Here is a 26944-nt window from a genome sequence, read left to right on the forward strand (position 1 = left end):
ATGCTCCGTCGCCCTGAGCGAGTGTTTCATGCTCCGTCGCCCTGAGCGAGTGTTTTGTGCTCCATCACCCTGAGCTAGTGGTTCTTCCTCCGTTACCCTGAACAAGTGGTTCATGCTCCATCACCCTGAGGGAGTGGTTCGTGCTCCATCACCCTGAGTGAGTGGTTCGTGCTCCGTCATTCTGAGTGAGTGGTTCGTGCTCCGTCATTCTGAGCGAGATGTTGTGAAATAACACCTGATTTCCGAGTCGTTTACGGTATTAACGTGCTTTCCAAATTACCGAGCCAAATTTTTTTTTTCCACTCATCACACGCAGCTGTTTATAAAGAATAATGTTTATGAACATCTCCCTAAAATGTCGAGATTAACGCAACGTTGTTTTTCGGTGAAAGCAACTCAAGGTTTCTGGGTTGTAGAGTCAGTGCTGAAGTCCATAATCACACTGATTCCAAACTGTCGATCCCTGATATCGGGTGTGTGTGTGTGTGTGTGTGTGTGTGTGTGTGTGTGTGTGTGTGTGTGTGTGTGTGTGTGTGTGTGTGTGTGTGTGTATGTGTGTGTGTGTGTGTGTGTGTGTGTGTGTGTGTGTGTGTGTGTGTGTGTGTGTGTGTGTGTGTGTGTGTGTGTTGTTCATAAAGCATAACATATTCTCTCTGCTAATTCCCCTGCCCTCATATATATATATATATATATATATATATATATAAATATATATATATATATATATATATATATATATATATATATATATATATATATATATATATATATATATATATATATATATATATATATATATCTCTCTCTCTCTCTCTCTCTCTCTCTCTCTCTCTCTCTCTCTCTCTCTCTCTCTCTCTCTCTCTCTCTCTCTCTCTCTCTCTCTCTCTCTCTCTCTCTCTCTCTCTCTCTCTCACTCTCTCACTCTCTCACTCTCTCACTCTCTCACTCTCTCACTCTCTCACTCTCTCACTCTCTCACTCTCTCTCTCTCTCTCTCCCCCCCTCCTCTTTTTCTCTCTCTCTGCCCCCCCTCTCTCTCTCTCTCTCTCTCCCCCTCCTCTTTTTCTCTCTCTCTGCCCCCCTCTCTCTCTCCAGCCCCCTCTCTCCCTCCCCCTCCCTCTCTCCCTTTATTCCATCCTTGCTCTACCCCCCTTCCAATCCAATGCAGCACCCTCCTTCCACATCTCCACTCTCACTCTCCCCTCTCTTTTTCTGTCTGTCTCTGGACATGTCCAGACGGTGGTTTTGTCTGGGCAGGGTTTGTCTCCGGGCGTGTCCAAACGGTGTTTGTCTCCGGACACCTTGGTTCTGGACGCGTCCGGTCTGTATTTGTGCTCCGTCACCCTGAGCGTTTGTTTTGTGCTCCTTCACACTGAGCAAGTGTTTCGTGCTCCGCCGGGAGTTTGTCTGGACGGGAGTTTGTCTCCAGACCATGTTTTCGTACGACCCATAGAAAATGCATTTCAGACCTTATTCTGTTTCCATCTTTACTGTTATTCTCTGCAAAATCATTTTGATGAAACAGTATGAATCTTAATTAACGCTCCACCGCATGTCTGCCTTCCCTTCCTCTCACCTCATACTGTTTTTTCTTCCCCCACTCCTCCTCACTCACCCTCCCTCCTCTCTCCTTTCCCCTCCACTTCTTCACTCTCTCTGCTCGCTCTCACCCACCCCTCTCTCCTTCTTCACCCCCTCTTTTTCTCCCTCCCCCCTTTAGTATTACCTTCAGTGAAAAGACGGGTGATATTTGCTCGTGAATAACAATTTGATGGCCCATTGATGTGAATTAATAACAATTGAGTCAAAGGTTTGTTTCAGAGTGAAATATTCATCATCCTGAGGCATAACATGTGATAAGATAGATCTTTAAAAGGAGATCCCACTCCAACCGTCCCCTTTTTGAAACCAGTTTGCTGGAGTTAAGGGAAAACAAAATATTTTAAAATTAATACTGCCCTCTTATTATCATTGAAAATTGAATTTTACTTTCAGCATTGTTCTAATTTTTTGTACTTGGGTATGCAGTTGAACCTCGACATTTCGAGAAATGATGCAGAAGTAACTTTATTAAGTCACTTCGTATATAACAAGGTATCAAAATATTAACAAATGGAAACCTCAAACCAAAAATAACTTGTCTGTTAAAAGCAATGATATGTATGACCACTGTGAATGATTGTCTCCAAGATTTCCACAAACATATAGTGGCACGTCCATTAATCACGTCAGATAGATGGTCACAAGATTAACAGCTTGGCTACAAAACTCGGGTGGAATGTTGAAGCATTAGTCATAACATATGAACATCAGCAAGTCAAAGGTAGTCAAAAACAAAACACGTGGCAAAATAATATGATAAGACCCAGACTCCAAAGCATAAAATATCCATCCATGAATAGAAAAAAATTGTTATAAACTTCAGCAAACATCTTACAATAATGCTACCATGGTAAGGTACACATAAGGTACTAAGTACAAGATGGAAGGTTTAATCAGACGTATGACAATACGACTCAACAATTGTTAACTTGTCCATTTCACACTGATCAACGGATCAACAACAACGGAAAAAAAGTGGACAACCAGAACTACAAAAATTGACAAATAAAAAAACTCTGATGGGAGGTGAGGAACTGGCAAGGTACAATTGGGTGAAAAGGCATGGAACATTTGGTGTGAGCACAGATTATCAGAAAGAGAAATGTAGGAAGTGGTGAGGTAAAAAAAAAAAAAGTTTAAAGAGAAATAAAGGAGATTGCGAAAGGAGGTATGCAAGTTGTGAAAATATGACGAAGAATAATGAGAAGTGGTGGAATGTGCATCAGAACAAAGCAAAAGAGACACTGAAGTGTGTAAGAGGTGAGAACTAGGAGAGTGACAATATTACCCTTGTGCAAGAAAGTCGGGGAAAATGTTGTGCTACAGAGTGAGTATGGGGTGTTGGCTTAGGCTAGGCACTATGGTATGCCATTATATGTCACTGGTAGTTTGTTTGTGTAAATTTTCTTAATACCATCTGTGCTACATTGAGGCGTGTTTCATTATGACACGACAGGTGCATAATGAGTGGGCTGCTGCATCCTCGAAGCAGAACATCGGTAGTTAACCCCGACACCCTTCAGCCCCTGTTCTGGCCATGATCACTTTTCCTTTCATTCTGCTAGCCAGAGCAGGTTCGTTGACACTTCCTGGAATTTGTAAACAAAATAGTCTGTCGGACTTGTCTTTGGAGTCAGCATCCCCTGGACCAATCAACATCCACACTTGACTAATATTAGAGAGTCAGCTTTCGGTAGACTTGAAAGAAATAGTCTGAGCTGGAGTTGACAAATATAACCTGAAGTATACTTACTCACGTCATGTTACCCATGTAAACAGACAAAAATTTCATTCATTTGTACTTGTATGTTTGTCATTTATATTGATGGAAACAAAGCCCATGATATCATTGACCTCCAGCGTTATGGATCTGCCATTTTACAAGCCCATACAAATGTAGGAGGCTGAACGGTGCAGATTTCTGGGTGATGGATGATCCATTTACCTGCTTTCTCTCTTTGTGTGTTTGCAAATTGCATAAGGCACCACAATATTTTTCATAATTTTTTTTGTTTTTGTTCGAGTGAAGGAAAAGAACCTTAACTTCTTCATTGATGTGACTGGTCCTGCAGCATGGGTGGAATAACGGGTGGAGGAAGATCTGTTTAAGTTATCTTTTAACCATCGTTTCATTCTTACCATGTCAGACAATGATTGAATCAAAGACAGAAACATTTAGTGGTAATCCAAATTATAAGCTGGAGTGTCTTTATTAAGAGTTAAAGGATGGGTTAATTAAATGTTGGGAGTATGAAAGAATGTTGTGGCATCAAGGGTAAAGAAGCAAAATAATAAGTTTAAGTTGCATCAGATACAGAATTGAATGGAAGTTTGCTGTTGTTCATCAGTTGCAAGTGGTGCTTAAAGTCTCCATCCTGTGTCAACGTCGATGTATTGGAGAGGCAGGAGGTAAATGGGGTCCACATTATGGAATTCTACTGAAGATCCAGCTGGATCATATTATGAGTACACAGATGTGATTTAAGTTATCAGAAACAGAACCATGACAGATGTATATGACCATGTGTGCATTAATGTCCTCCAACATGACCTCGCTCAGTCTTCAGCACAGCATAGCACGTTAACAGTTGGAACTGGGATTTCGCACACATGTCCTCATCAGCCATGCCAATGTTAATTTCATCAACCGATGCCTGCACACTTTCTCTACCTGTGATGTTAGGATAACTTAAAGTTTGTGTGGGCTTCAAGACGCTCATCAAATTCATAGTCCACACGATGACTCCATCGTCCCATCGTCTTCGAAGCACAAGTCATCGGTTCCTCAAGGATTAGCAAAGTGACTTATTTGGGCATATTCAATTCTTGTCTCTCCATGCGGAACACTTTCGTTTCCTATTGAGAAAAAAGCAATGTGCTTTTATAGGCAATTCGTATGTTATCACAAGAAGCCAAAATTTCTCAGAAACAGGATTAAATGCTTGCTTACCATCATTAATGTCTGGTTTTTCTAAAGAGCAATAATTCAAAGTATCATCGTTGGAGTTATCGAAAATACATAAATCATCATCCTTCCCTGGGCACAAAGGGAATAAGAACAAGTTAGGCCATTGGTCATTGTGACAAAAACACAACTGTTTCATTGGCAATGACTTATCTTCATACACATCACACGCAAATTCAGCATTGTTGCTGCGTTTCATAAATTTATCATCGTTAAAGGGGGTTTGACAGGTAAAGTTTTCAAATGCGAGTTGATTCTCGCTTTCAATACAGTGATTTTAAATAACTAGTACACCCGCTCCTTAAGAGCGCGGCAGGAGGGAGGATTGCCCCGTGGTATTATCCTATCTGGGGTATATAGATGAAGGTAGATCTCGGCTCGGGTCCGTTAGTCTGTGGGGGATGCGATAAGCATATCGTGCCTCAAGAACGTCGGGATTCCTCCTTTTCAGTTTGGTGTTAAACTGCAGTTGTGACTGTTTAAAAAGGTAATCACAGGCGTTTGTGGTTTATCATATTTTCTTTACTTCCAGTAGGGGTGCACCACGAAATGCCAAGACAAGCTATTTATACACGTTAACACGGCATTTGTCCAAGGTGCAAAAACCCCTTGGGGAGAGGAGATATTATTATTCGTATTAATATTGTTTTGAAATAACATTAATATTATGCTATTATCATTGGTGTTATTATTTTTGTTATTAAAAGCGGCCTTGGAAAAACGGCACAATAAGCTATTACACCTTAACACGGATTTCATCCAAGGTGGAAAACCACTTTGGGGAGGGGAACTAATCAAGTTGCTACAACCTTCATTGTGTGACCCTTAGTTCTCCTGTCAAATATGGTTGAGATTGGATAAGTAATGACCGAATGTATTGTGGTGGTCAGACAGACGGAGACACCAAATTGCATATTTTAGTTTTATAAGAGAACATCCTTACTATAATTCATGGACCGGTGTTTGTGTGTTTGTTGCACGACTCATGGTACAGTTGTGGGCCAATTACATTCAGACTTGCTACATGGGATCAATATGGCCCCAATTCGTGCATCGGGATGTCTTTACCCTTGTCGAAGGAGAGGGTATTGCATTTGGGTCCGTTTGTCTGTCTGTTTGTTACTTGTCGAAAAAAAAATGATTTTTTTAATGTGACAAACGCAACAGAAAAAAACGCTACAGACCAAGAATTATGTTGGTCTGTATCATTTGTCTGTCTGTTTGTTTGTCTGTTTGTCACACGATTTTTGCCCATAGTTTTAAAGCAATCGTTTTGAATTTTTTGGGATGTATAGGTGAACAGCCAAGGACAGCAACACTAAATTTTGGTGAAGATCCGAATCTCTTCTTCTTCTTTCGGCTGCTCCCGTTAGGGGTCGCCACAGCGGATCATCCGTATGATCCGCATAGTGATTTGGCACATGTTTTACGCCGGATGCCCTTCCTGACGCAACCCTGGTCGCCTCTTACGACACAGGGATATATGGTGAAGATCCGAATCTGATAATTTTTAAAAGTGATTCTTCACCATTGAGAGATCGGGCCAAAAACGGTATAAAGCACAATATCTCAAAAGCTTATGGATGGATTCACACGACACAATGGTGGACGGGTTGGGAGTGCCACTCGGAAGAATTGATTCAATTTTGGTGAAGATCCAAATCCAGATCTGGATACAAGAAGTATTTAATTTTTAACTGATTCTCCACCATTGAGAGATGGGGCTGAAAACGATATTGCATGATATCTCAAAAAGTTGAGGATGGATTCGGATGAAACTTTGTGGTCAGGTTGGGTGTGTGGAAAGGACTAATTGATTCGATTTTGGTGAAGATCTGAATCCGGATCCGGATTCGAGAATTCTTCAGGTGATTCTTCACCATTGAGAGATGGGGCCAAAAACTATGTGGAGCATGTTATCTCCAAAAGTTGTGGACGACTTGTGACAAAACAAGGTGGAATAGTTGGTTAGGTGACAAGAACAAGCTGATTCGATTTTGCTTCAGGTCCAGAATCAGATCCGACCTATCAGTGGTGTACAAAATGTAAACTATTCAGCCTGGCGGAGGTATGTTCTCTCCGGAGTGCCATTCCTTTTCGCCAAGTTGTCACTCAATGAGTGATTTTTTCATTATCTTGCCAAAACGAAGTTTTTGCATGATATGTTAGTCAGCTTGTATGGTTTTTTTTTTTTTGTTTGTTTTTTGTTTGTCTGTAATCACGTATAAAAAATTCTGCAGAGCACAGTTATCATTGGAAATTTTTGTAACTTCGCATATCAGAGGCCTATAGAGGTCCCTTTCAGTGCACAAAATTTTGAAGGTCGAGGTCAAAGGTTAAGGTGACTTTGTCACAAATCAGGGGAGTCGACAAAACCCTTATTTTTTGAGTAATTTTGATCGGATCGTCTTCAAACTTCATGGGAATATAGTTCATGGTCTGCTGCTCAGCTGATTAATTTTTGGTGGCGATTGGCCTTGACCTTCATGGTTAGCACCTCAGGTCAAACATATTTGACCCCAAGGTCAAATTTTCAAGTTTTAGGAACCATATCGTGTAGTACCTCAAATTGAACACCTCGATGAGTGCTTTCTAGATATGTCAAGCTTGAGACATTATGACGTCATTTGGTGACGTTATGAGGCAAAAGCATATTTTTCATGGTTACTCTGTAGAACGATTCTCATCGGAATCTCTCGTAGGCAGATATTCCTCAAGGAGTCACTCCTGGTGGATAGCAGCTCTGTTCACCTCAGTGTGACCTTAAAGAAGTCACACGTGGTCACCTTTTGGCAAGATACGGGTGAGGTTGACATTGTTTTTATTTATTTGTTAGTTTGTCCGCAAATAACTTTCGTGTTTTTCTCTTCAACCACTTGTCGGACTGAGTCCTAATTTTTACCAGAGGAGCGACTACTCATGTTGAATGTTGTATTGATAATTATGACGTCATATATCACGTGGTGTGGCAGCCATGTTGGAAAAACAGCAAACTTTGGTCCTCTATCTCTGAAACTGTACCAAGGAAAAGATTGAAACTTGTCACATGGTAAGTACTCCTCAAGGGGAACGTGTGATCTTTTTCAATTACATCATAGGTGCCTTCGTTATGATGTCATAATTGCATATGTACAACGCTACATTTGATCAGAATGAAAAATTTTGAGTGTTACCTCAGGATAAAAAGGTCCACAGAATTTTTTTTTTTTATGATGTCATCGGTCACGTGATCAGGCAGACATATTGTTTAAAAAAAAAAATTAAAAACTTTAAAAATCTCTGAAGTTGCTGAATAGATCGAGGTGAAACTTTATACATATGACCACCTATCCATGATGAACAAAAGATTCACACATATGATGTCATAGGTCAAATGGTTTGACAGCCATATTGGATTTACCCAAAAACTTATGAAATCTCCAAAATGGCTGGACAGACCGAGGGGAAACTTCACATGTTCCCCAAGCCTTGGGGATACCAAGGTATTCATGAATGATTGATGTCACTTGGTCTGGCAGCCATATTAGATTGAGCAAAAATTAAAAAAAATTTTTAATCTTGAACCACTTAATTGATGTGAAACCACTATTATGATCTATTAGTGATGTGGAATATATGTTTTGAATTTCAACCTGATCGGACGCATGGTCTGGGAGCCAGAATTATTTATTTATTTTTGATCTGTGTTCTTTTTTATTCATTTTCTTTTTTTATAAGGCTCACTTGGCTGTGCCTGGATGGGGTTGAGTGTAGAGGAGTAGCAGCTGAAATGCAAATCCTATCCAGGTTCCTCCTGATGATTTCATCTTTGCTTTTTGCTTGTTTGGATTCCTTCTGATTTCTCCAATCCAGGACTGTACCTATTTGGTCTTACATTTGATTTGAATTGAATTTATTTTAATTGGTTCATGAAAAAATTTTTCACGAAAAACATAAGTGACCACTATATTCTTTATTGGTGTGTCTGTCTGTCTGTCTGTCCCGAGCATAGCTCCGTGGGTTTTGATCCGATCCTAATAAAATTTTCGTGGGAGGTTTATATCATGATCTAGTTGTGTTTTCCTGAGAATGGGCGTGGTGCACCCATTATGGGCGGAGCCACGCCTAAAAAACGTGTTTTTAGGGGGTATCTGATTTCAATTTGCATCTTCTCCGAGGGGGTTTGTCTAATCTGACAGAGGTTTCGGTATTTGGTTAGCCCAATGGCACCTGCATAGCCCCACGGAGCTCGATTTTTCATTTTCGTCCCAAGGTCAAGGTCCACAAGGTCACGAACTTAGAAAATTGCGAATTTTGACATAAAAATCATACGACCACCCAAACTTTGAGAGCTAGGATGACAATATTTTTTATGCATAATCCTGAGGTCATTCCCCACCTAAAGTCTTGAAACCATTTTGCTCTATCTCGAACACCTTGCCCGTGGCGCCCCCTACCAGTTTGTTTTTACGCTGATTTCATCAAAGTATGGATAATCCGAGGAGTGCGAAATGCCATATAGCCTATATGACGTTAAATTGTTCCTGGAATGTTCCAGAGGAAGTTTTGCACCAAAGGTCATAATCCTTGACCTTTAAAGTTCACAAAGGTCAAATTTTCAAAGTTGTGAGAATCAAACCGGGTTTTCGACTTTCTTCGATGAACTAACTCCAATAAGCTATAGCACGTATCCTGTTTCCTTATTTTAATGTCCACAACATTGTTTTGTGACCTTTAAAGGTTATGCAAAGGTCAAATTTTGAAAGTTGTTGAACGAAACCGGGTTTTCGACATTTTGCAGCTAATAACCTGTCACTCGTACCACATCATGTTGGTCATTTTTATAACTTGTCCCATTCTAAATTCATTGGATTAATAATAAACGTGATGGGTCAGGGTCAAGTGTCCGATCAAAGCAGGGTTGCATCAAAGTGGGACGTCTTGGTACCCGGTTATCTCTGCCAGCTGTTATAAAGAGGCAGTTCTAGTTACGTCTCATTAATTACATAAAAGACCAGTAACCAAACACCACACAAAACAAGTCCTGGCGAGGATCTGCAATCTCTTATTGCTCTTTTTATTGTTATCTTTGCCGGTGGTCTTGGTGGTGTGGGGGGGGGGGGAGAAGGTGAGATGCAAATTCTCGATGTAAATGTATATTGTGTAGTGCCACCTCCAAGTGGGGGAGGTTATTACAAGTCCCCACCCATTACAGTCCAATACTGTCAGACCCTGCTATTCGTGGATTCACTATTCATGGACCCTCCATATTCACAGTTTAAAAACTAGAGGGGGAGCACTCGGGAGAGTGCAAAACCTCCGCCGCCAATACTGCTGGGTCACTCAAGTGAACCTTATATCTTATTCATTAAATATGATGTCAACAGTGCTGACAGAGTTATAGTTCTTTTCTCCAACATTTTTTTTTGGGGGGGGGGGTTGGAAATCACTTAAAACATGTAGAAATGCAAAAAAAAGAAATCGAAATTTTGTTGAAAAAAAGTTGCAAAAATTTTTTTTTTCTAACAATTTTTTGGGGGGGTTGGAAATCACTTAAAACATGTAGAATGCAAAAAAAAATATTTTTTTTCTCTAACAATTTTTTTGGGGGGGTTGGAAATCACTTAAAACATGTAGAAATGCAAAAAAAGAAAATTTTTTCCCTCTAAATTTTTTGGGGGGGGGATTTTTTGGGGGGGTGGAAATCACTTAAAACATGTAGAAATGCAAAACAAAATACTTTTTTTGGGGGGGGGTAACCATTTTTTGGGGGGGTTGGAAATCACTTAAAATATGTAGAAATACAAAAAGAAAAAAATTTTATCTAACAATTTTTTTGTGGGGGGGGGGGACCAAGTCCAAAATTGAATGGCATGATCCTTCGACCATACCTAATCCCCCCACCAAGTTTCGTCGAAATCCGTCAAGGAGTTTTTCCGTAATACTGTTCACAAACAAACAAACAAACACACAAATAAACAGAAAGGGGTAAAAACATTAACCTCCATCCATCTTCGAAGATGGCGGAGGTTAAACATTATATAAGCCTGCAGTTTTCGAAAGCCTGCATCTTAGTATTGACCAAGGAAACCCGTAATCCCAGGGGCTCCAACTCCTCATTCAGCACCTCGAGGGTCCCCAAAAGGATATCCAGAGTCTCTGCAAAGACACTGCATCATCTGCGAAATCAAGGTCAGAGATCTTTCATTCCCAAACGATGCACCGCAGTTTGATCTCTGAAATCCTCCCCAGAATCCAGTCCATACAATTGTTGAAAAGTGTGGGGGCCAGTACACACCTGACAAACTCCATTAACAACCAGAAATAAGTCAGAGATGGTATCGCCATATCCTGCAGCACTCTCAGTACCAGAGAATAGTTCAGGCATCAGATTGATTCGTTTTAGTGGCACCCCATGAAGACCAAGAATCCTCCAGAGAGCATCCCGATTCACTGAATCGAGCACTTTGCGGAGATCAACATAGGCTACAAGCAGCCCTCCCGAAACTCTCGCCTGCTTTCGGTGAGGCCCCGAAGAGTAAGGATATGGTCAATCGTTGACATCTTTGGTGTAAAGCCTGACTGCTCTGGGCGCTGGTGATCAAACAGATGTTGGTGAACCCCATCAAGAATTATCCAAGCAATGACCTTGCCAGGCACTGAAAGCAGCATCACCCCTCAGTAGTTGTTGCAGCCCTGGCGATCACCCTTCCCTTTCCAGAGAGGGACAACAAGGCCCCTCTTCCAGTCAGTTGGGATGATGCCTGTGTTGCACGCAGAGCACAGACCTGCATGCAATGACACGAGTACAGCATTTCCACCAGTCTTGAGAAGTTCAGCATGGATGCCACAGATCCCAGGAGCTTTACCCCATTTCAACCGGTTCACTGCAGCCTGTGTTTCCACAAACAAAGGTGGATCACAGTTGATTGGAGGGTGAGTAAAGGGACGATAACACCCCTGACATCCAATTCAATAGCTGGTGGGTTAGCCTGCCACAGCCGCTCAAAGTAACCGGTCAAGTGGGCCTTCACTTCAGACTCCTCTGTCAAAAGCCCACCACCCTCTGCTCAAACTGCAGTCCATCAAGGGACGGGCTTGGAGGAACACAATGCATGAATATGACCTGTAAGCTGTGTGAGAATCACTTGACCACAGGTGATGCTCTACCCCCTTACAGATTCCTCACACATAGGCCTCCTTGTCCTCCCTCAGCACACGTACAGTTTTACGCCTAAACTCCCTGAACAGCTCAGCTCTTCCATTAAGCCTGGCCCTGCAAATGATCAATGGTATCCAGTGCCCCTTGAGAGACAGAATTCTTCTTCGCCCTCCAGTAACTTCCAAGACATCCACCAACAACATCAAGGATGGCGGTCTTGACAGCACGCCACAACTCTTCAAGATTTCTCAAAGCACCCAGACCCCCAAATCCCCACTCAGCCTGTTCGCAAAATACTCAGCTGTCCTCTTATCCTTGAGCTTGCCAACATCCAGTGTAGGCTGGAATGGTACCATTCTTCCGGATTTAAGCTGCAACTTCAGAGTTGGTACAACAAGCCTGTGGTGCATATTGAGGAAGTGAGTACTACGGCAGACCCTGCAGTTCTGCATCATCGTCCAGCAACCATCAACGAGCACATGGTCAGTCTCCTTTGCCACACCACCAGCATTGGAATACCAAGTCCAGTGATGAGCCTGTGGGCGCTGAAGCCATGAACCAGCCACCCGAAGTCCACGACTTCTTGTAAAGTCAAGGAACTTAATGCTACTCTGGCTCACATTTCCAGATCCTTGGGGACCAAAACATGTCTCATAACCATCCCTGTCAGTGCTAGTCAGCATTGAAATCCCCCAAGACTAGAAAGGTATCTCTCCTGGGGCACTGATCAACCACAGACTTCAGCGCGGCTTAAAATGCGTCCTTCATGGTGAGATCACTTGTCTTAGTCAGAGCATCTACAGAGATCAGGGAAACAACACCCAAGGAGTGACGAATACTTCGTCTCATAATACGCTTGTTGGCCGGTGTTACCTCAGTTATCATTGGAGTCAGCTTATTGGACACAGCTACTGCAAGTCCTTGGACATGATAACTATCAGAGCAATCAGATGAGTAGTACGTGCAACAACCTGCCATGATGTTGCTGCTATCTGGTCTCTGAACCTGAGAGAGTGCTGTAATACCGATGTTCAAATGCTTGATCTCAGATAATAACAGAGACAATTGATCATCCTCTTTTAGGGATAGTACATTCCAGGCACCCACCCGAAGGGACCGCCTCTGGTTTAACCCAAGGTGACCGCCGTCTGCTGGACGACACCTCAGCACCACTCTGCCACACACCACCGCAATCTAACCCTGGATGTTTACCCCCATGCTTTTCCTCCTATCATCAAGGAATGGGGGTCCCGAAGGCTTTGCCCCAATCCCGTCATCCGGTGAGTTGCCCTGCGAAGGGCAGCAGCACAGGAGGTACTCCCACAGAGTGGGTTTTGGGTTTTCTTTGCATTTTTTTGTGTATTTTGCAGAATTAATTGTTTTTACGGTGGCCGGAGTGCAAATTCTGCCACCAACCTCCTCAAAAAAAACTAACCCAACTGTAGGAGGACGTCCACAGACACAGTTGGGCACCAGATATGGATGGCCGTTGGCTCACAATGAGCTCCTCCGCCCTTTGACAGGTTTTGTTTTTAATCCTGCTGGGTGTCCATGTTGAGACACCCTCCTCACCGGGAAACCTGGTGGGGAAGATGGTTTAGTCACCGACAACCCGATAATGAAACAGGTTAGTGCAGGTTCACATGGTACCAGTAGCAAGTCATATATCTAATCTGGCCTGATCTGACAAACAGACATTTTGGATTTACCCTTTTTGATGGTTTTCAGGTAAATCTAAGATGGCTGCCAGACCATGTGACCTATGACATCATAGTTATCAAACTTTATTCAACATGGCTGGTCAGTCATTTATGTCCAGTTTCACTTCGATCTTTAAAGCAGATTTTTTCCCCTTTAAATAAAAAAAAACAAAAAAAAACAACATGGCTGCCAAAGCACAAGACCACTGACGTCATATTTTTTTTTCTGTTAACCAATCTATCCCTCGATGAACCTCACAAATTTTCATACTGATCAAACGTTCTAAGTGTCGAATTTTGACTGGGATACCACTTTACCGATGATGTCATTGTGAAATCACCTTTATTACCCATGCAGAGTAGTTGCTAGGTGCCAAGTTTCAATTATTTATTTGATGCGGTTTAAGAGATACAGAGGTCCAATGTTTTTTCGTTTTTCCAATATGGCTGCCACCCCACGTGGTCTATGGCATCATAAGTATTGTTACGTTTGAGGGGGGGGTATGCATTCAAAGGGTAATTAGGATGTTTAATTAGGTATGCCATGCTGTTCAAGTTTACCAGGATCTCGATGTAATAAGTAGCAATTCAGTGGTGATAAGTTGTCTAGTAAATGTTCATTTCTTCAAGGGGGAAATGATAATTGTCACGTAATTAGATAGGGACACGGGATAGGGTAAGTGTGTCTGCGTAAACCCCTTTTGGTATTCTCTGGAGAATAGCCGTGACGTCACAGGACAGTGCAGCGGATGGCTCCGCCCCGTGATCACGATTGGCGGAAGGCGATGGCGGTGGGCCAATAAACGGCTCGATTGGAAGTGACGAGGACCAAGGATAAAAAGGTTCTGTTCGGGGTCGAAAAGGAAGAGGAAGAAGATTACAACCAAAAGATCGTGTTTTTTTGGTGGGGAGGTTGTTGCGCGGGGAGCATCCTTGTTGTTGTGCTGATTGGATCGTGTTCTTGATCGTGTCTTGGGGCCTTGCTGAGCCTCGTGCCTCACCTTGGTTGGCTCTGGGGTTCTGCTGACTCGGAGTACGGGGTCGAACGGCGGGCGGACCTGCCTCCCTCTCCTGCTCGCAACTTGGCGCCAGAACTGGTTCCCTGGCGGCTGTGAGCGGACTTGGGCCAAGACCAGGAGGTCGACAGCACCACGGTTTCTCCTGCCCCCCTGACGAGAGCAAGACCAGCTTGTCCGACGCCGATCCAGGGACAGTTGCGTTCACACCACGGTCTATCCTGACCACCAGAAATAGCTACGTTTTGTGTGTGTGTGTGCTTGGCGCCTAGAGGGATTGAGATCTGTATATTCATTGGAATTGTCTGTGTTTTTCCCCACGCCCGATCCCACACCATCCCGTCAAATCGCCCCGGATCCCTCTTCTTGCCGAGTCTTGTTATTTCTGGTAATAATAAAAACAAATAAACATCATCAACTTAGTGAAAAGTGACTCGTGCCACCTTCCTCGTCCCGTTTGCGGTAGAGCGATTAGAACCGCCATGTTTGGGTTATAAATAAATAAACCTCCTCCATCGTTTCGGCTCATTCTACGTTGACGGGACTGTTCAAGTCCCGTGGACGTCACATTGGTGTCAGGGTGTTAGATGTTCGAACCCCTCTAAATTATATTTGGTATCGGAAGAATATACCAAGATTAAAATCTTGCCACGAATTGGAATATAAAATTATTACAGAAAAGCGCGCGAGCGCGGGAAAATTTTGGCGGGATTTTTCAAATTTAAATTAATTGGCGGCAAACGGGACTTCTGCACCATGGCGGATGTGCAGATGTTTGAGGAGGAAGGCCACGTGTCTGGCAGCGAGTCGGGGGAAGAGGGGAGAGACGGGGGTAGGGTTGGAACCTCCCCCATTCCGAGCGTGGACCGTGCTACATTGCCCGTAACGGGGCCGGCAGTGCCGGAAACCGGCGCGATGTCGATCTGGACAATGTTGGAACGTTTAATAGGGGACATGACGGTACAAATGGCAAATCAATTTGTGACACAGAGGGCAGAAATGACGGCACAAATGGAAAATCAATTCGTGACACAGAGGGCAGAAATGACAGATCAATTGGGGGTAATGGGGGTACAGTTGGGTGCACGGATTGATTTAATGAGGGATGAATTGGGGGAAAAGATGGAGAAAATGAAAACTGAGATGCAGGAGTGTGTGGATGTTAAATTGGGAGAAATACAAAGTAAATTCGAGGATAGATTGGAGGAAACAAAGGTAGAAATTACATTGGAGGGGGAAAATATACAGAAAAAATTGGTAGATAAAATTGATGCAACGAACATTCGGGTTGATAAAGTGGATGAAAGCCTGGAACGTCATCGTGCCTGTGTGGATGCTCGTATGCAGCTGCAAGTTGAAGAGTGGGGAGAGCTGAGGAAGCAAGGGATGAATTTGGCGGAGGAGGTAAAAGGATTGGAGGCTCGTTTGGACGAACAAGATAAAATTATGAGCCAAGATGAAGTCTTGGATAAAGGCCTGGTAGAGCCGTCTTTTGAAAGTAGAGTGTCCGGGTTGGTTGAGGAGCAGCTACAAACTCGCGACGGAGCCTTGGAGGAGGTTGTGCGGGCCCAGAAGATCCTGCGGGAAGAGGTGAATCGGTCCATTCAACGTTTGGAACAAGAGGCAAAATTGACCCATGAGACCCTCACCACAAAACATCTTTGGCCACAGTGGGCTCCGAAATTGGATACGCAGCCACAAGGGTGTTTGATCCCTGGGCTGGATTCGGACAAGGGAGAAACTGAGAAGCGGGCCACCGTAAAAGTGATCCCCCTGGTAAATTTTGACGGGTCAGGGAGCGTTGAAGCTTTTCTGACGCAATTTGAGTGCATTTCCCGACTAAACGGGTGGAATGAGCGGGAACGTACAGGGAATTTGGTGGCAACGTTGCGGGGACCAGCCGCAGATGTGTTAAACGTGATCGCGGAGGGGATGTTGACCAGCTCCCACATTTGCGAGGCATTGAGCCGTCGGTTTGGGTTCGCGGCAAACTGTGATCTGGTGCGGGCCCAGCTCCAGCACCGCAGATTAAAGCCTGTCGAGACAGTGCAGGAGCTGGCACAGGACATTTACCAATCAGTCAGGATCGCGTATCGGGACCTTACAGTGGAGGCATGGGACAGACTGGCACTAGAGAAATTTTTAGCTGCTCTCCCTGACCCTGAGGTCCGAGCGCTAGTGGAGTTACAGGATCCACCCACCGTTCACCGAGTGCGCGGCCAGGCTGGCCTCGAGTCGGCCGGGTCGGGTTCCAGAGAGGCTATCAGTGACGATCCGACAGGCGGAGATCCAGGATCAGGGAGGGGGGCTGGGAGAAATTGGCATTACCCAAATGTTTCAGGAAATTTGCCAGAAACTGTCAAGTTTGATAAAGGGTAATCCGGTAGTTAGTGCGCCAAAGCGGCGGGGTCCAGCCCAGCCAATAGAGCAATTCGATTATGGCCGAGGGGGTCCGGAACCGGAAGAGACATTTCACCGTTACTCACGGGGGCCTTTTATGGGGAGTTGTTTCCGGTGCGGGCGAAGAGGACACATGCAACGATATTGCCGGTACCCGGCGATGGAGGGACCCTCCAATGGACTTTTAGACTCGGAGAGGGTGAATCCTCCTGCTGAACCGCCAGGTCTATCCGAGATGCCCTTTCATAGGTCGGGTCCGGAGATCACTGTCGGGGGTCGGGGAGACTAGATTGGGCTGAGCATATACGGCCATGCTCGGCTGCTGAGATTGTGGCGAAGTGCCCTCCTTTGGTGAAAAAAAAAAAAAATGAATTGTGGGAAAATTGGCATGGGTTTGTAAGTTCTGCTGGGTTTTAGAGTGACAATCGGGACAGTGGGTAATTGGTAACAAAGCGGGCACGAGTGGCTGTCCAATGGCTGGTGCGTGGATCGGGTGAGAAGTGCTGTGTGAGTTGTTTTAAGTGAAGAAGTGAAATGTATGGTGCACACATTGTTTTTTTATTGGGCATGGTGTGGTAACAGGGAAGGTCATGGTCGGTGAAGTGTTAGAAATGCAGTTGTCACATGTAAGGCCGATGGGGTGGGGGAGTCATGTGGGTTTTGTGGGTGGGGATGATGTGCTTGTCCACAGGGATTGCTGAAGCTCACGGTGAGCGTGAATTGCGACCCCCTTCAAGGAGATTCACCACCTGGTGGCTAATGGTGACAGTGTCTGGAGGCAACTGGGAGAGGGTCTGGTTGGGCGACCAAGGCGGGTAGGACCTTGGCGACCCAGGAAGGCCAGAGGAGCCAGTGAGACCCCTTCCAGAGTGTTGTACGGGATTAGAGCTGATGGCTACCGGGGGGGGGGGGAGGGAATCAAAGGGAGCGGGGCGGAGAAACGTCCGGGTTGGACTAAAGCTTACCTGTGGGCACGGTTGCACCTGAGATGCCCCCATCATCTTGTGGTAACCCACCCCACGGCCACGACGGGATTCAGCCTGCATGATTAAAATGAGGACCATGACCTAGAAATGTGATAATGACCATGGTGTGAGTGTTGTGAAGATTTATGGGTCCCACTCGATCCCGCACAACTTGACATGAGCAGCAAGGGCATGATGTCCGCATAATTTTGGGGCAAGCAAATTTGAAAATTGGCTCCCCAGGTAACGCTGGGTCTATTAGCATCCACTGGGGGAGGCGGTCAAGTGTAAATATCCTGTGAATGGTGTCGTTAAGGCTTAGAGTAGGAATGTAAAGTATAAGTGTTGTGTTTTTGTGGAACCTTTTGTTTCCCCTCCCCAGATCACTGGAAGAGTGCTGGGAAAGAGCGATGATCCAGAAGATGGAGTGCAACTTCGCTCAGTGCTCTCATGTGATAAAATAAAATTAAATAAAAATAAAAAAAACGAATGATTGTTTAGGCGAGGATAAGGCCATAAGGGGGTAGTACATTAAGCAGGATAGGTAAGTTAGCTGTGACTCGCTGCCCATTGCCCCTCCTACTTTATTTCGTTAGGTTAATTAGGTGTGAGTCAGTAAGTGTTAAGGCTGGTACGGTAGCGCCTGTGATATACCATGCAGGAGCTGCGGTACCAGAGGAGGGGGCAGTGTTACGTTTGAGGGGGGGGGTATGCATTCAAAGGGTAATTAGGATGTTTAATTCGGTATGCCATGCTGTTCGAGTTTACCAGGATCTCGATGTAATAAGTAGCAATTCAGTGGTGATAAGTTGTCTAGTAAATGTTCATTTCTTCAAGGGGGAAATGATAATTGTCACGTAATTAGATAGGGACACGGGATAGGGTAAGTGTGTCTGCGTAAACCCCTTTTGGTATTCTCTGGAGAATAGCCGTGATGTCACAGGACAGTGCAGCGGATGGCTCCGCCCCGTGATCACGATTGGCGGAAGGCGATGCCGGTGGGCCAATAAACGGCTCGATTGGAAGTGACGAGGACCAAGGATAAAAAGGTTCTGTTCGGGGTCGAAAAGGAAGAGGAAGAAGATTACAACCAAAAGATCGTGTTTTTTTGGTGGGGAGGCTGTTGCGCGGGGAGCATCCTTGTTGTTGTGCTGATTGGATCGTGTTATTGATCGTGTCTTGGAGCCTTGCTGAGCCTCGTGCCTCACCTTGGTTGGCTCTGGGGTTCTGCTGACTCGGAGTACGGGGTCGAACGGCGGGCCGACCTGCCTCCCTCTCCTGCTCGCAACTTGGCGCCAGAACTGGTTCCCTGGCGGCTGTGAGCGGACTTGGGCCAAGACCAGGAGGTCGACAGCACCACGGTTTCTCCTGCCCCCCTGACGAGAGCAAGGCCAGCTCGTCCGACGCCGATCCAGGGACAGTTGCGTCCACACCACGGTCCAGCCTGACCACCAGAAATAGCTACGTTGTGTGTGTGTGTGTGTGTGTGTGTGTGTGTGTGTGTGTGTGTGTGTGTGTGTGTGTGTGTGTGTGTGTGTGTGTGTGTGTGTGTGTGTGTGTGTGTGTGTGTGTGTGTGTGTGTGTGTGTGTGCTTGGCGCCTTAGAGGGATTGAGATCTGTATATTCATTGGAATTGTCTGTGTTTTTCCCTACGCCCGATCCCACACCATCCCGTCGAATCGCCCCGGATCCCTCTTCTTGCCGAGTCTTGTTATTTCTGGTAATAATAAAAACAAATAAACATCATCAACTCAGTGAAAAGTGACTCGTGCCACCTTCCTCGTCCCGTTTGCGGTAGAGCGATTAGAACCGCCATGTTTGGGTTATAAATAAATAAACCGCCTCCATCGTTTCGGCTCATTCTACGTTGGCGGGACTGTTCAAGTCCCGTGGACGTCACAGTATCATTATAAATTCTGCATGAGTAGTCACCCGGATAAGCAGTTGCAGAGAAAACAGAAAATTTGCATGGATGTGCGTACGTAGGTACGTATGGACAACCCGAAAACATAATGCCACCGGCGACTTCGTCACCCGAGGAATTAAAAAAAGAGGTCAATATGAGCCAGTATCCTGGCAATATTCTTTGCTTGAGGTTAAATTGACCAAAAAAAAAACCCCAACGGTGATAAGAACCTAGCAGGAAGTGGAGCCATTGATTACATCAACTAACTGATGCACTTTGCAGTAATCTTATTACAAACACGATTTAGTAATGGGCTAGCAGGATTGCCTCGAGGTATTCTGAGTTTTTTTAGCCATTGGTCCAAATCTCGATTTGGCTTTTAACTGTCACCCTGGCGTTTCACAGTCAGGGTGATGCATCAAATGTGTGTGCACTGTGCAGTCCCTCGGATGGAGGTTAAACTGGATGTCCCTTCTGCTGGCGTTAGTTTGTGATAGTTAAATATCCTGCGGTGTTCTTAGTGAAGTGTATACAAGTTATTGCCATCACTCTAAAAAATGACGTCATTGGCAAATTCCTTCCTGGACTGCATGTAGCAAGTGGTCTGGTCTTCTTTGAGATTACAATTGATATCAGGGGACACTGCAGCTTACTATCTGAAAGTGTGAATGCTGTCTGGCAAGCAGATTCTGCACTATAAACAAAATGACCAGCGAGTTAATTGCAGGTTTCATGTGAATGGCTTTCTTTGCTTACAAAAGGCAACCAATACATGGTAATAACCAGGTACATGTGGAAAAAAGGAAAGTCACCAATGGCCCAACCGCCCAAGAAGTATTATTTGGTGCTTTATCTTGGACATTTTTTTCTGATGGGGGCTGTTGGAGATGCAGCTGTGTCAGATTTAAATTGGCAGATGAAATGTTGTGTTTGGTTGGTTGGAGTGCCATGGAGTTTGTCCCAATCATCAACACACACACACACACACACACACACACACACACACACACACACACACACACACACACACACACACACACACACACACACACACACACACACACACACACACACGTACAGTGCCTGTACAAAGTCTACTGTACACCCTTTTCAAAATTTTCACTTTTTGTTGCCTTATTGCCTGGAAGTAGATTTCATTATATCAGACTTTTTCCACCTTTGTTTTCACATCGTAACCCACAACTTCCAAGTGAAAAACAAATTCTGCAAGAATCAGAAAATTAATTAAAAATACAAAACTAGAATATCTTGGTTGGATAAATGTCCACCCCCCCCTCCCCCTTATAATAGTACTTTCAAATTATCTCAGGTGTAACCAATTACTTTAAAAATCACACATCAAGTTAATTGCCCTCCAGCTGTGTTAAATTGTAGTGATTCTGATTATTTCAGGATAAAATCAGCTGTTCCTGGAGGTTTCTTCTTCTGGGTAGTGCATTTTACAGCAAAGACTCAACCATGAGTCCCAAGGAGCTTTCAAAAGACCTCCAGGATAAATGGAAAGGCACAGATCAGGGGATGGGCATAAAAATATTTCATAGGCCTTGAATACCCTTGGAGCACAGTCAAGACGATCATTAAGAAGTGGAAGGCAAAATCATTAAGTAGTGGAAAGTAACACCAAGACCCACCCAGCTTAGATCAGGCCGTCCCTCCAAACTGGATGACCAAGCAAGGAGGAGACTGATCAGGGAGGCCACCAAGATGCCAATGGCAACTTTGAAAGAGCTACAGACCTTGAGGAAAAGACTGGTCACGATGTGCATGTGACAATATCCCAAGCAATTCACAAGTGTGGCCCACACGGTAGGGTGGCAAGAAGGAAGCCATTACTTTTAAAAATCCCACTTTGAGTCCTGTTGAGGTTTGCAAAAAACCACTCTGGATATTCTGAAGCCATGTGGCAAAATATGTTGTAGTCTGATGAAACCAAGATGGAACATGTTTGGCCTAAATTCAAAACGTTACGTTTGGTGCAAACTTAACACAGTACATCAACAAAAGAACACCATTCCCACTGTGAAGCATGGTGGTGGCAGCATCATGTTATGGGGATGTTTCTCATCAGCAGGGACTAGGGCACTTGTCAGAATAGAAGGGAAAATGGATGGAGCAAAATACAGAAAAATCCGAGTGGAAAATCTGCTGCCCTCTGCAACAAAGCTGAAATTTGGACAGAAGTTCACCTTTCAGCATGACAACGACTCGAAGCACACAGCCAAAGCTACACTGGAGTGGCTAAGGAACAAAAATATAAATGTCCTTGAGTGACCCAGTCAAAGCCTCGACCTGAATCCAATTGAAAATCTGTGGTATCACTTGAAGATTACTGTCCATGAACGCTCCCACACACAACTTGACTGAGTTTGAACAGTTTTGTGCAAAGGAATGGGCAAATATTGCCCAATCAAGGTGTGAAAAGTTAGCTGAGACCTATCCCAACAGACTCACAGCTGTAATTGTTGTCAAAGGTGCTTCCACCAAGTATTAACTCGGGGGGGGGGGGGTAGTGGTGGTGTGATGGCTAGTGTTGGCTTAATGGTTAGAGTGTTGGGTTTGGGATCCGAGCATCCTGAGTTCAAATCCTGCTTTTCTGTTGAATTAATACCAGGTGGGGTTGACTCAGCCTGTCATCCTTCTGAGGTTGGCAAAATGAGTGCCAGCTTGCTGGTATACTGTGTTGGAATGGCGACCCGTCGAGGATTGTGCCCAATAGCCAAGGAGAACTGCTTTAGCAGCACCAATGCTCAGCAGTGATTGGTGGGGGGAGGGTGGGGGGACACTTTTCCAATGAAGATATTCTAGTTTTGTATTTTAAATTAATTTTGTTGAATTTGTTTTTTACTTGGAAGTTGTGGGTTACGATGTGTAACTAAAGGTGGAAAAAGTCTGATTTGATGCAATTTAATTCCAGGCTCTAAGGCAACAAAAGGTGAAAATTTTGAAAGGGGGTGTTGACCTTCTGTAAGCACTGTACATATACGTATACGGTATATGTTTATATTGCTAATATGATTCTATATGATGTCAGTTCTTCAATTCACTTTTGAGAACATGAACTCACCATCCTTTGTGATTGACATGCAAATCTGGGCATACTCAGCTGTCGGTCCAGCAAATGTATAATCTGAATCTGGAGATTTTTCATCATCTTTTGCTGAGAAGATCAGAAAACCTTAATTAGCATTATTATAAAGTTTGTCCTTTTTATAAAACAATACGTACATTGTTGTATTTAATGTAACAGAATGATATATTTATGCAATGAAGTGGAGCAATGGTGATCTTTTCAAATGGTAGTTCAGAAATTGTCAAGGTTTTTCTGCAGAGAAATGATGTTACACCATATTTATTTTTCCTCACAAGATCGAAACTCATGGAAGAACATGGTGATGGAGGATATGAAACAACAGTGGGGCAGTGGAGCAACAATATGACACAATAAGGAAGGGAATGAGTTTTCAGGAAATGAGGAGAGAGAGGAGGGGAGGAAACATAGCAACCTACAAGTAAGAGGGTTGTGATAGGCAGAGTCAATGGGTGGGTAAAAAGATTGTGGGTAAGGATGGTGGATGGTGATGCTCCCCCTGCTTGAAGCCCTGGAGGGAAGAGTGGGATAGGACAGCTTCAGGAAGGTGGGTCCACAGACTAGAAAAGGTAGAAACAAAACAGTTGAGGGATGTAGAAAGTCTGAATTTTGGAAGTTTAACGAGGAGAGGATTACTGGATCAATGTGTGCATTCTGGGGTTACTGTGCAGGATAGGAAGGCTGAGAGAAAGAGAAGGAGATAGACCAGAAAAATAGGCAGTAAAATACAGATATGCCACTGACCTACCTGTGATGTGAGAGCAAAAGAGCTTATGCTCCGGCCTCATCTTGGGAGACGCCAATAACATTGAGAGCTTTATCTTGCACAGAATCGAGAAGAGACAGAGGTGTTGATGAGATGTCATCTCATTGGAGTCACTCTGATTTTTCATGGAAAGACTCAGAATGATAGTTGATCATTGATGCCCTACCTGCAACCAAATTTGGAGGCCAACTTTGCTCCTGCATATGATTGTTCCAGGAGATGTCATGGCTGATGGTGAGGCCGAGAATTTCAACAAAATGAACCTCTTTCAATGACTGACCATGGTAATAAATAGGTGGGTTCATTTGACGATCTTTCCAGAGAAACAAAGTGAGTGTGAAATGTTCCAGGGTGAAAGGACATGTTCCATTTACCAGACCAGCATCCAATGAATTGAAGATCAGCAGAGAGTGATGCAGCTGCCTGTCAATAGGATGGGGGTACTATATGGCACAATGTGGAATCATTTTCAAAACAGAAGAGAGGGTGTTCTAGAACACAAAATAGGTCATTAATGTCGATGACGAACAAGACTGGATCCAAGATACTGCCTTAGGATACTTTAGCCTCTGCCGGGAGAGGAGATGACATGGTTCCATTGATAGCTTGATGCGTTGGATGTGAGTGGAAGGACTCAACAATCCAGGAATGATGATGACATTGTACACCACAATTAGCGAGCTTGAGGATGCCATTCATGATTTTCCAATGATCATCATGTTGATTATAATCATAAAATTGCAGAAATAAAACCATAATAATAAAAATTGTAGAGGTAGTCTCAACTGAGAAACCTATCGATTTTGAGGTTAAAGATCAAATTTGTAAAATTGTCATTTTTCATTCGATCGACTTGAAAGTTGAACAGGATTTGTATATTGCGTCACTGAATTTGGAAACCAACTATTTGAGGTCAAAAGGTCAACTCAAGGTCAAACCTCTAAAATCATGAATCAATTTACATTCTGTTGACTTGTGAGATTAAACAGCAATTGCACAGTCCATCAATGAATTGGGAGAGAAACTATTTTTGAGGAAAAATGGTCAAAGGTCAATTTAAGGTCAAACTTCTAAAATCATCAATTTCAATCTGAAAAATAATCAATTTTCATCAAATTGACCTGAGCCTTGATTAAAATTGTCAATTTTAATTTTAATGGACAATTTGATGCATCCATGGCAACTTTTGGAGATGGGGGTGGACTTTGCAAGTATCGTGCTTTGCACGACATCTTTTTCTTGTTTGTTTATTTGTTGCTCTACTACTCCCACAGTTCTGGGCCAATTACATCCAGACTTGCTACATAGGATTAGTGTGACCCTTATTAATGTAGAGGAGTGTTTTATCTTTGCCAGTGGTCTTGGGAGGGGGGGTGGAGAGACGCAAATTCTCTATGTAAATGTGTATCGTGTAGCGCTGCTCGAGGTAGGGGGGGGGTATTACAAGTCTCTACCCTTTACAGTACAGTATTCCTGTCCCCACACCTTTTTCAGTGCACTGAGGTGTTTTGAATTACGCAGTGAGAGGTATTTTGGAGAGGTATTGTTGAATTACACACTTGAAGAAGGATAATAACAAACCCCTTGGCCGCTCCTGCTTCCAGTATGTATAAATTATTCGTCATCAATTATTTCACCAGGAAAGATCGAAGCAAACAATTTGTGATATTTTGTTTGGAGAAGTAGGGTAAAAATACCCACCAGAGAGTTGTTTGTTTCTTTGAACAACAGCGTAATCAGCACATGTACCGGGTAACGTATAATCTGATTCGTGTTGAGAACTCGCTGTGAAACAAGATAAGAAAGGGGGGGGGAAATAATGGATGTGCTGAAAATACTCTCGACTTGGTATTATAAAATGAGAAAACTTATAGTTTAATTATCTCTTGAATGAGAAACGTTCATACTCACAAAGAAATTCAATTTGCTCGTAGTTGTCAGACTCTAATCTTCGCAGTGCTAAGGAAAAGGGAGGTCAGATATTGAAAACATCAAGATGAAAATATCAACGTAATGTTAATCAATCATGTAATATAGCTTTTAGGTTAGGTGTTTTTCACAACTTTTGAGCCTCAAGATAAGAAACTTTTCACAAGAGATAAGAAACTAAGTGTGATGGTTAAATAATTATCATCCAATGAATGGAAGAGTAGGTTGACATAAAATAAAACCAGAACGCCACTCAGTGGAGCACATACCTCCACCAGACTGAACAGTTTACATTTTCAATCCAGCTGATAGGTTGGACGTGCATCTGGACCTTAACCAAATCGAATCGGCTTGTTCTTGTCATCTTACCGACTCAACCACAAAATTTGTCATAATCCATCCACAACTTTTTGAGATCTCCGTGTTATATATCGTTTTTGGACACATCTCTCAATAGTGAAGAATCACTGTTAATGATTAAAAAATTGTCGCATCCGGATCCAGATCTTCACCAAAATCGAATCAATTCGTCCTCATCGCACACCCAACCTGTTCACCAAGTTTCGTTCGAATCCGTCAACAATTTTTTTTGAGATATTGTGCTATATATCCTTGTTAGCCCTATCTCTCAATGGTTATGAATCACCAAAGAAATTCTCGTATCCGGATATGGATTCGGATCTTCACCAAAATCGAATCAATTCATCCTTCTCACACACCCGTGTCCAAAAATTTAGTCTGAATCCATCCACAACTTTTTGAGATATCATGCTAAATATAATTTGTTGCCCCTTTCTCTCATTGACGAAGAATCACTTAAGTATTAGACTTTCCAGATCTGGATATGGATCTTCAGCAAAATCTCATAATTTCATCCTTTTCACACATCCAACATGTCCACCACATTTCGTCTGAATCCGTCCACAACTTTTTAATATATCCTGTTCACAGACAGACAGACAGACAGACAGACAGGGATGAAAACATAACCTTCGTCCACCTTTCATGGTGCAGGTAAAAACAGACGCACACGTATCAGCACAGAGCTAGAAAGGAGGGTTGATATTGGATTGCCAATGAAACTTGGCAAATCTGTTAGTCTTGCATCTCCATGCAGTTTTCAGCCAGTGTCACTTTATCCTCAGCATGCAGCATTGTGTGAGTTCTCAGATACCATTGCGATAACGTCATAATTACCTGTCTGTTTGTTTGTCTGGGAACAGGATATCTCAAAAAATGGACACGGATTTGGCCAAAATTTGGTGGACAGGTTGGGTGGGTAACAAGGACGACATTATTAGATTTTGGTGAAGATCCGGATCCGGTTGCTAGAATGTTTAAGTGATTCTTCACCATTGAGAGATGGGCCAAATATTATATAATAGCATGGTATTTCAAAAAGTTGTGAAAGAGTTATGACAAAACTTGGTGGATGAGTTGGTTCGT

At 43.6% G+C, this 26944-nt stretch overlaps 1 protein-coding gene across 1 annotated transcript in view; it reads right to left on the reverse strand.

Moving 5' to 3' along the window:
* Window positions 1-2048: 2048 nt before the first annotated feature.
* The window catches only part of LOC147028587 (cell adhesion molecule CEACAM5-like), a 58456-nt gene continuing 33560 nt past the window's right edge, over window positions 2049-26944 (reverse strand). The window contains exons 10-14 of the mRNA XM_085879139.1: window positions 25481-25528; window positions 25271-25354; window positions 22780-22872; window positions 4552-4638; window positions 2049-4457 (exon numbers count right to left, since the gene is read on the reverse strand). Coding sequence (XP_085735265.1) covers window positions 4387-4457; window positions 4552-4638; window positions 22780-22872; window positions 25271-25354; window positions 25481-25528 — 383 coding nt within the window. The 3' untranslated portion in view covers window positions 2049-4386. The remainder of the gene's footprint in view (window positions 4458-4551; window positions 4639-22779; window positions 22873-25270; window positions 25355-25480; window positions 25529-26944) is intronic.

Source organism: Eptatretus burgeri, chromosome 4, assembly GCF_056783735.1.
Source record: "Eptatretus burgeri isolate ZD-2024b chromosome 4, Ebu_testis_v1, whole genome shotgun sequence".
Taxonomy (NCBI): Eukaryota; Metazoa; Chordata; class Myxini; order Myxiniformes; family Myxinidae; genus Eptatretus; species Eptatretus burgeri.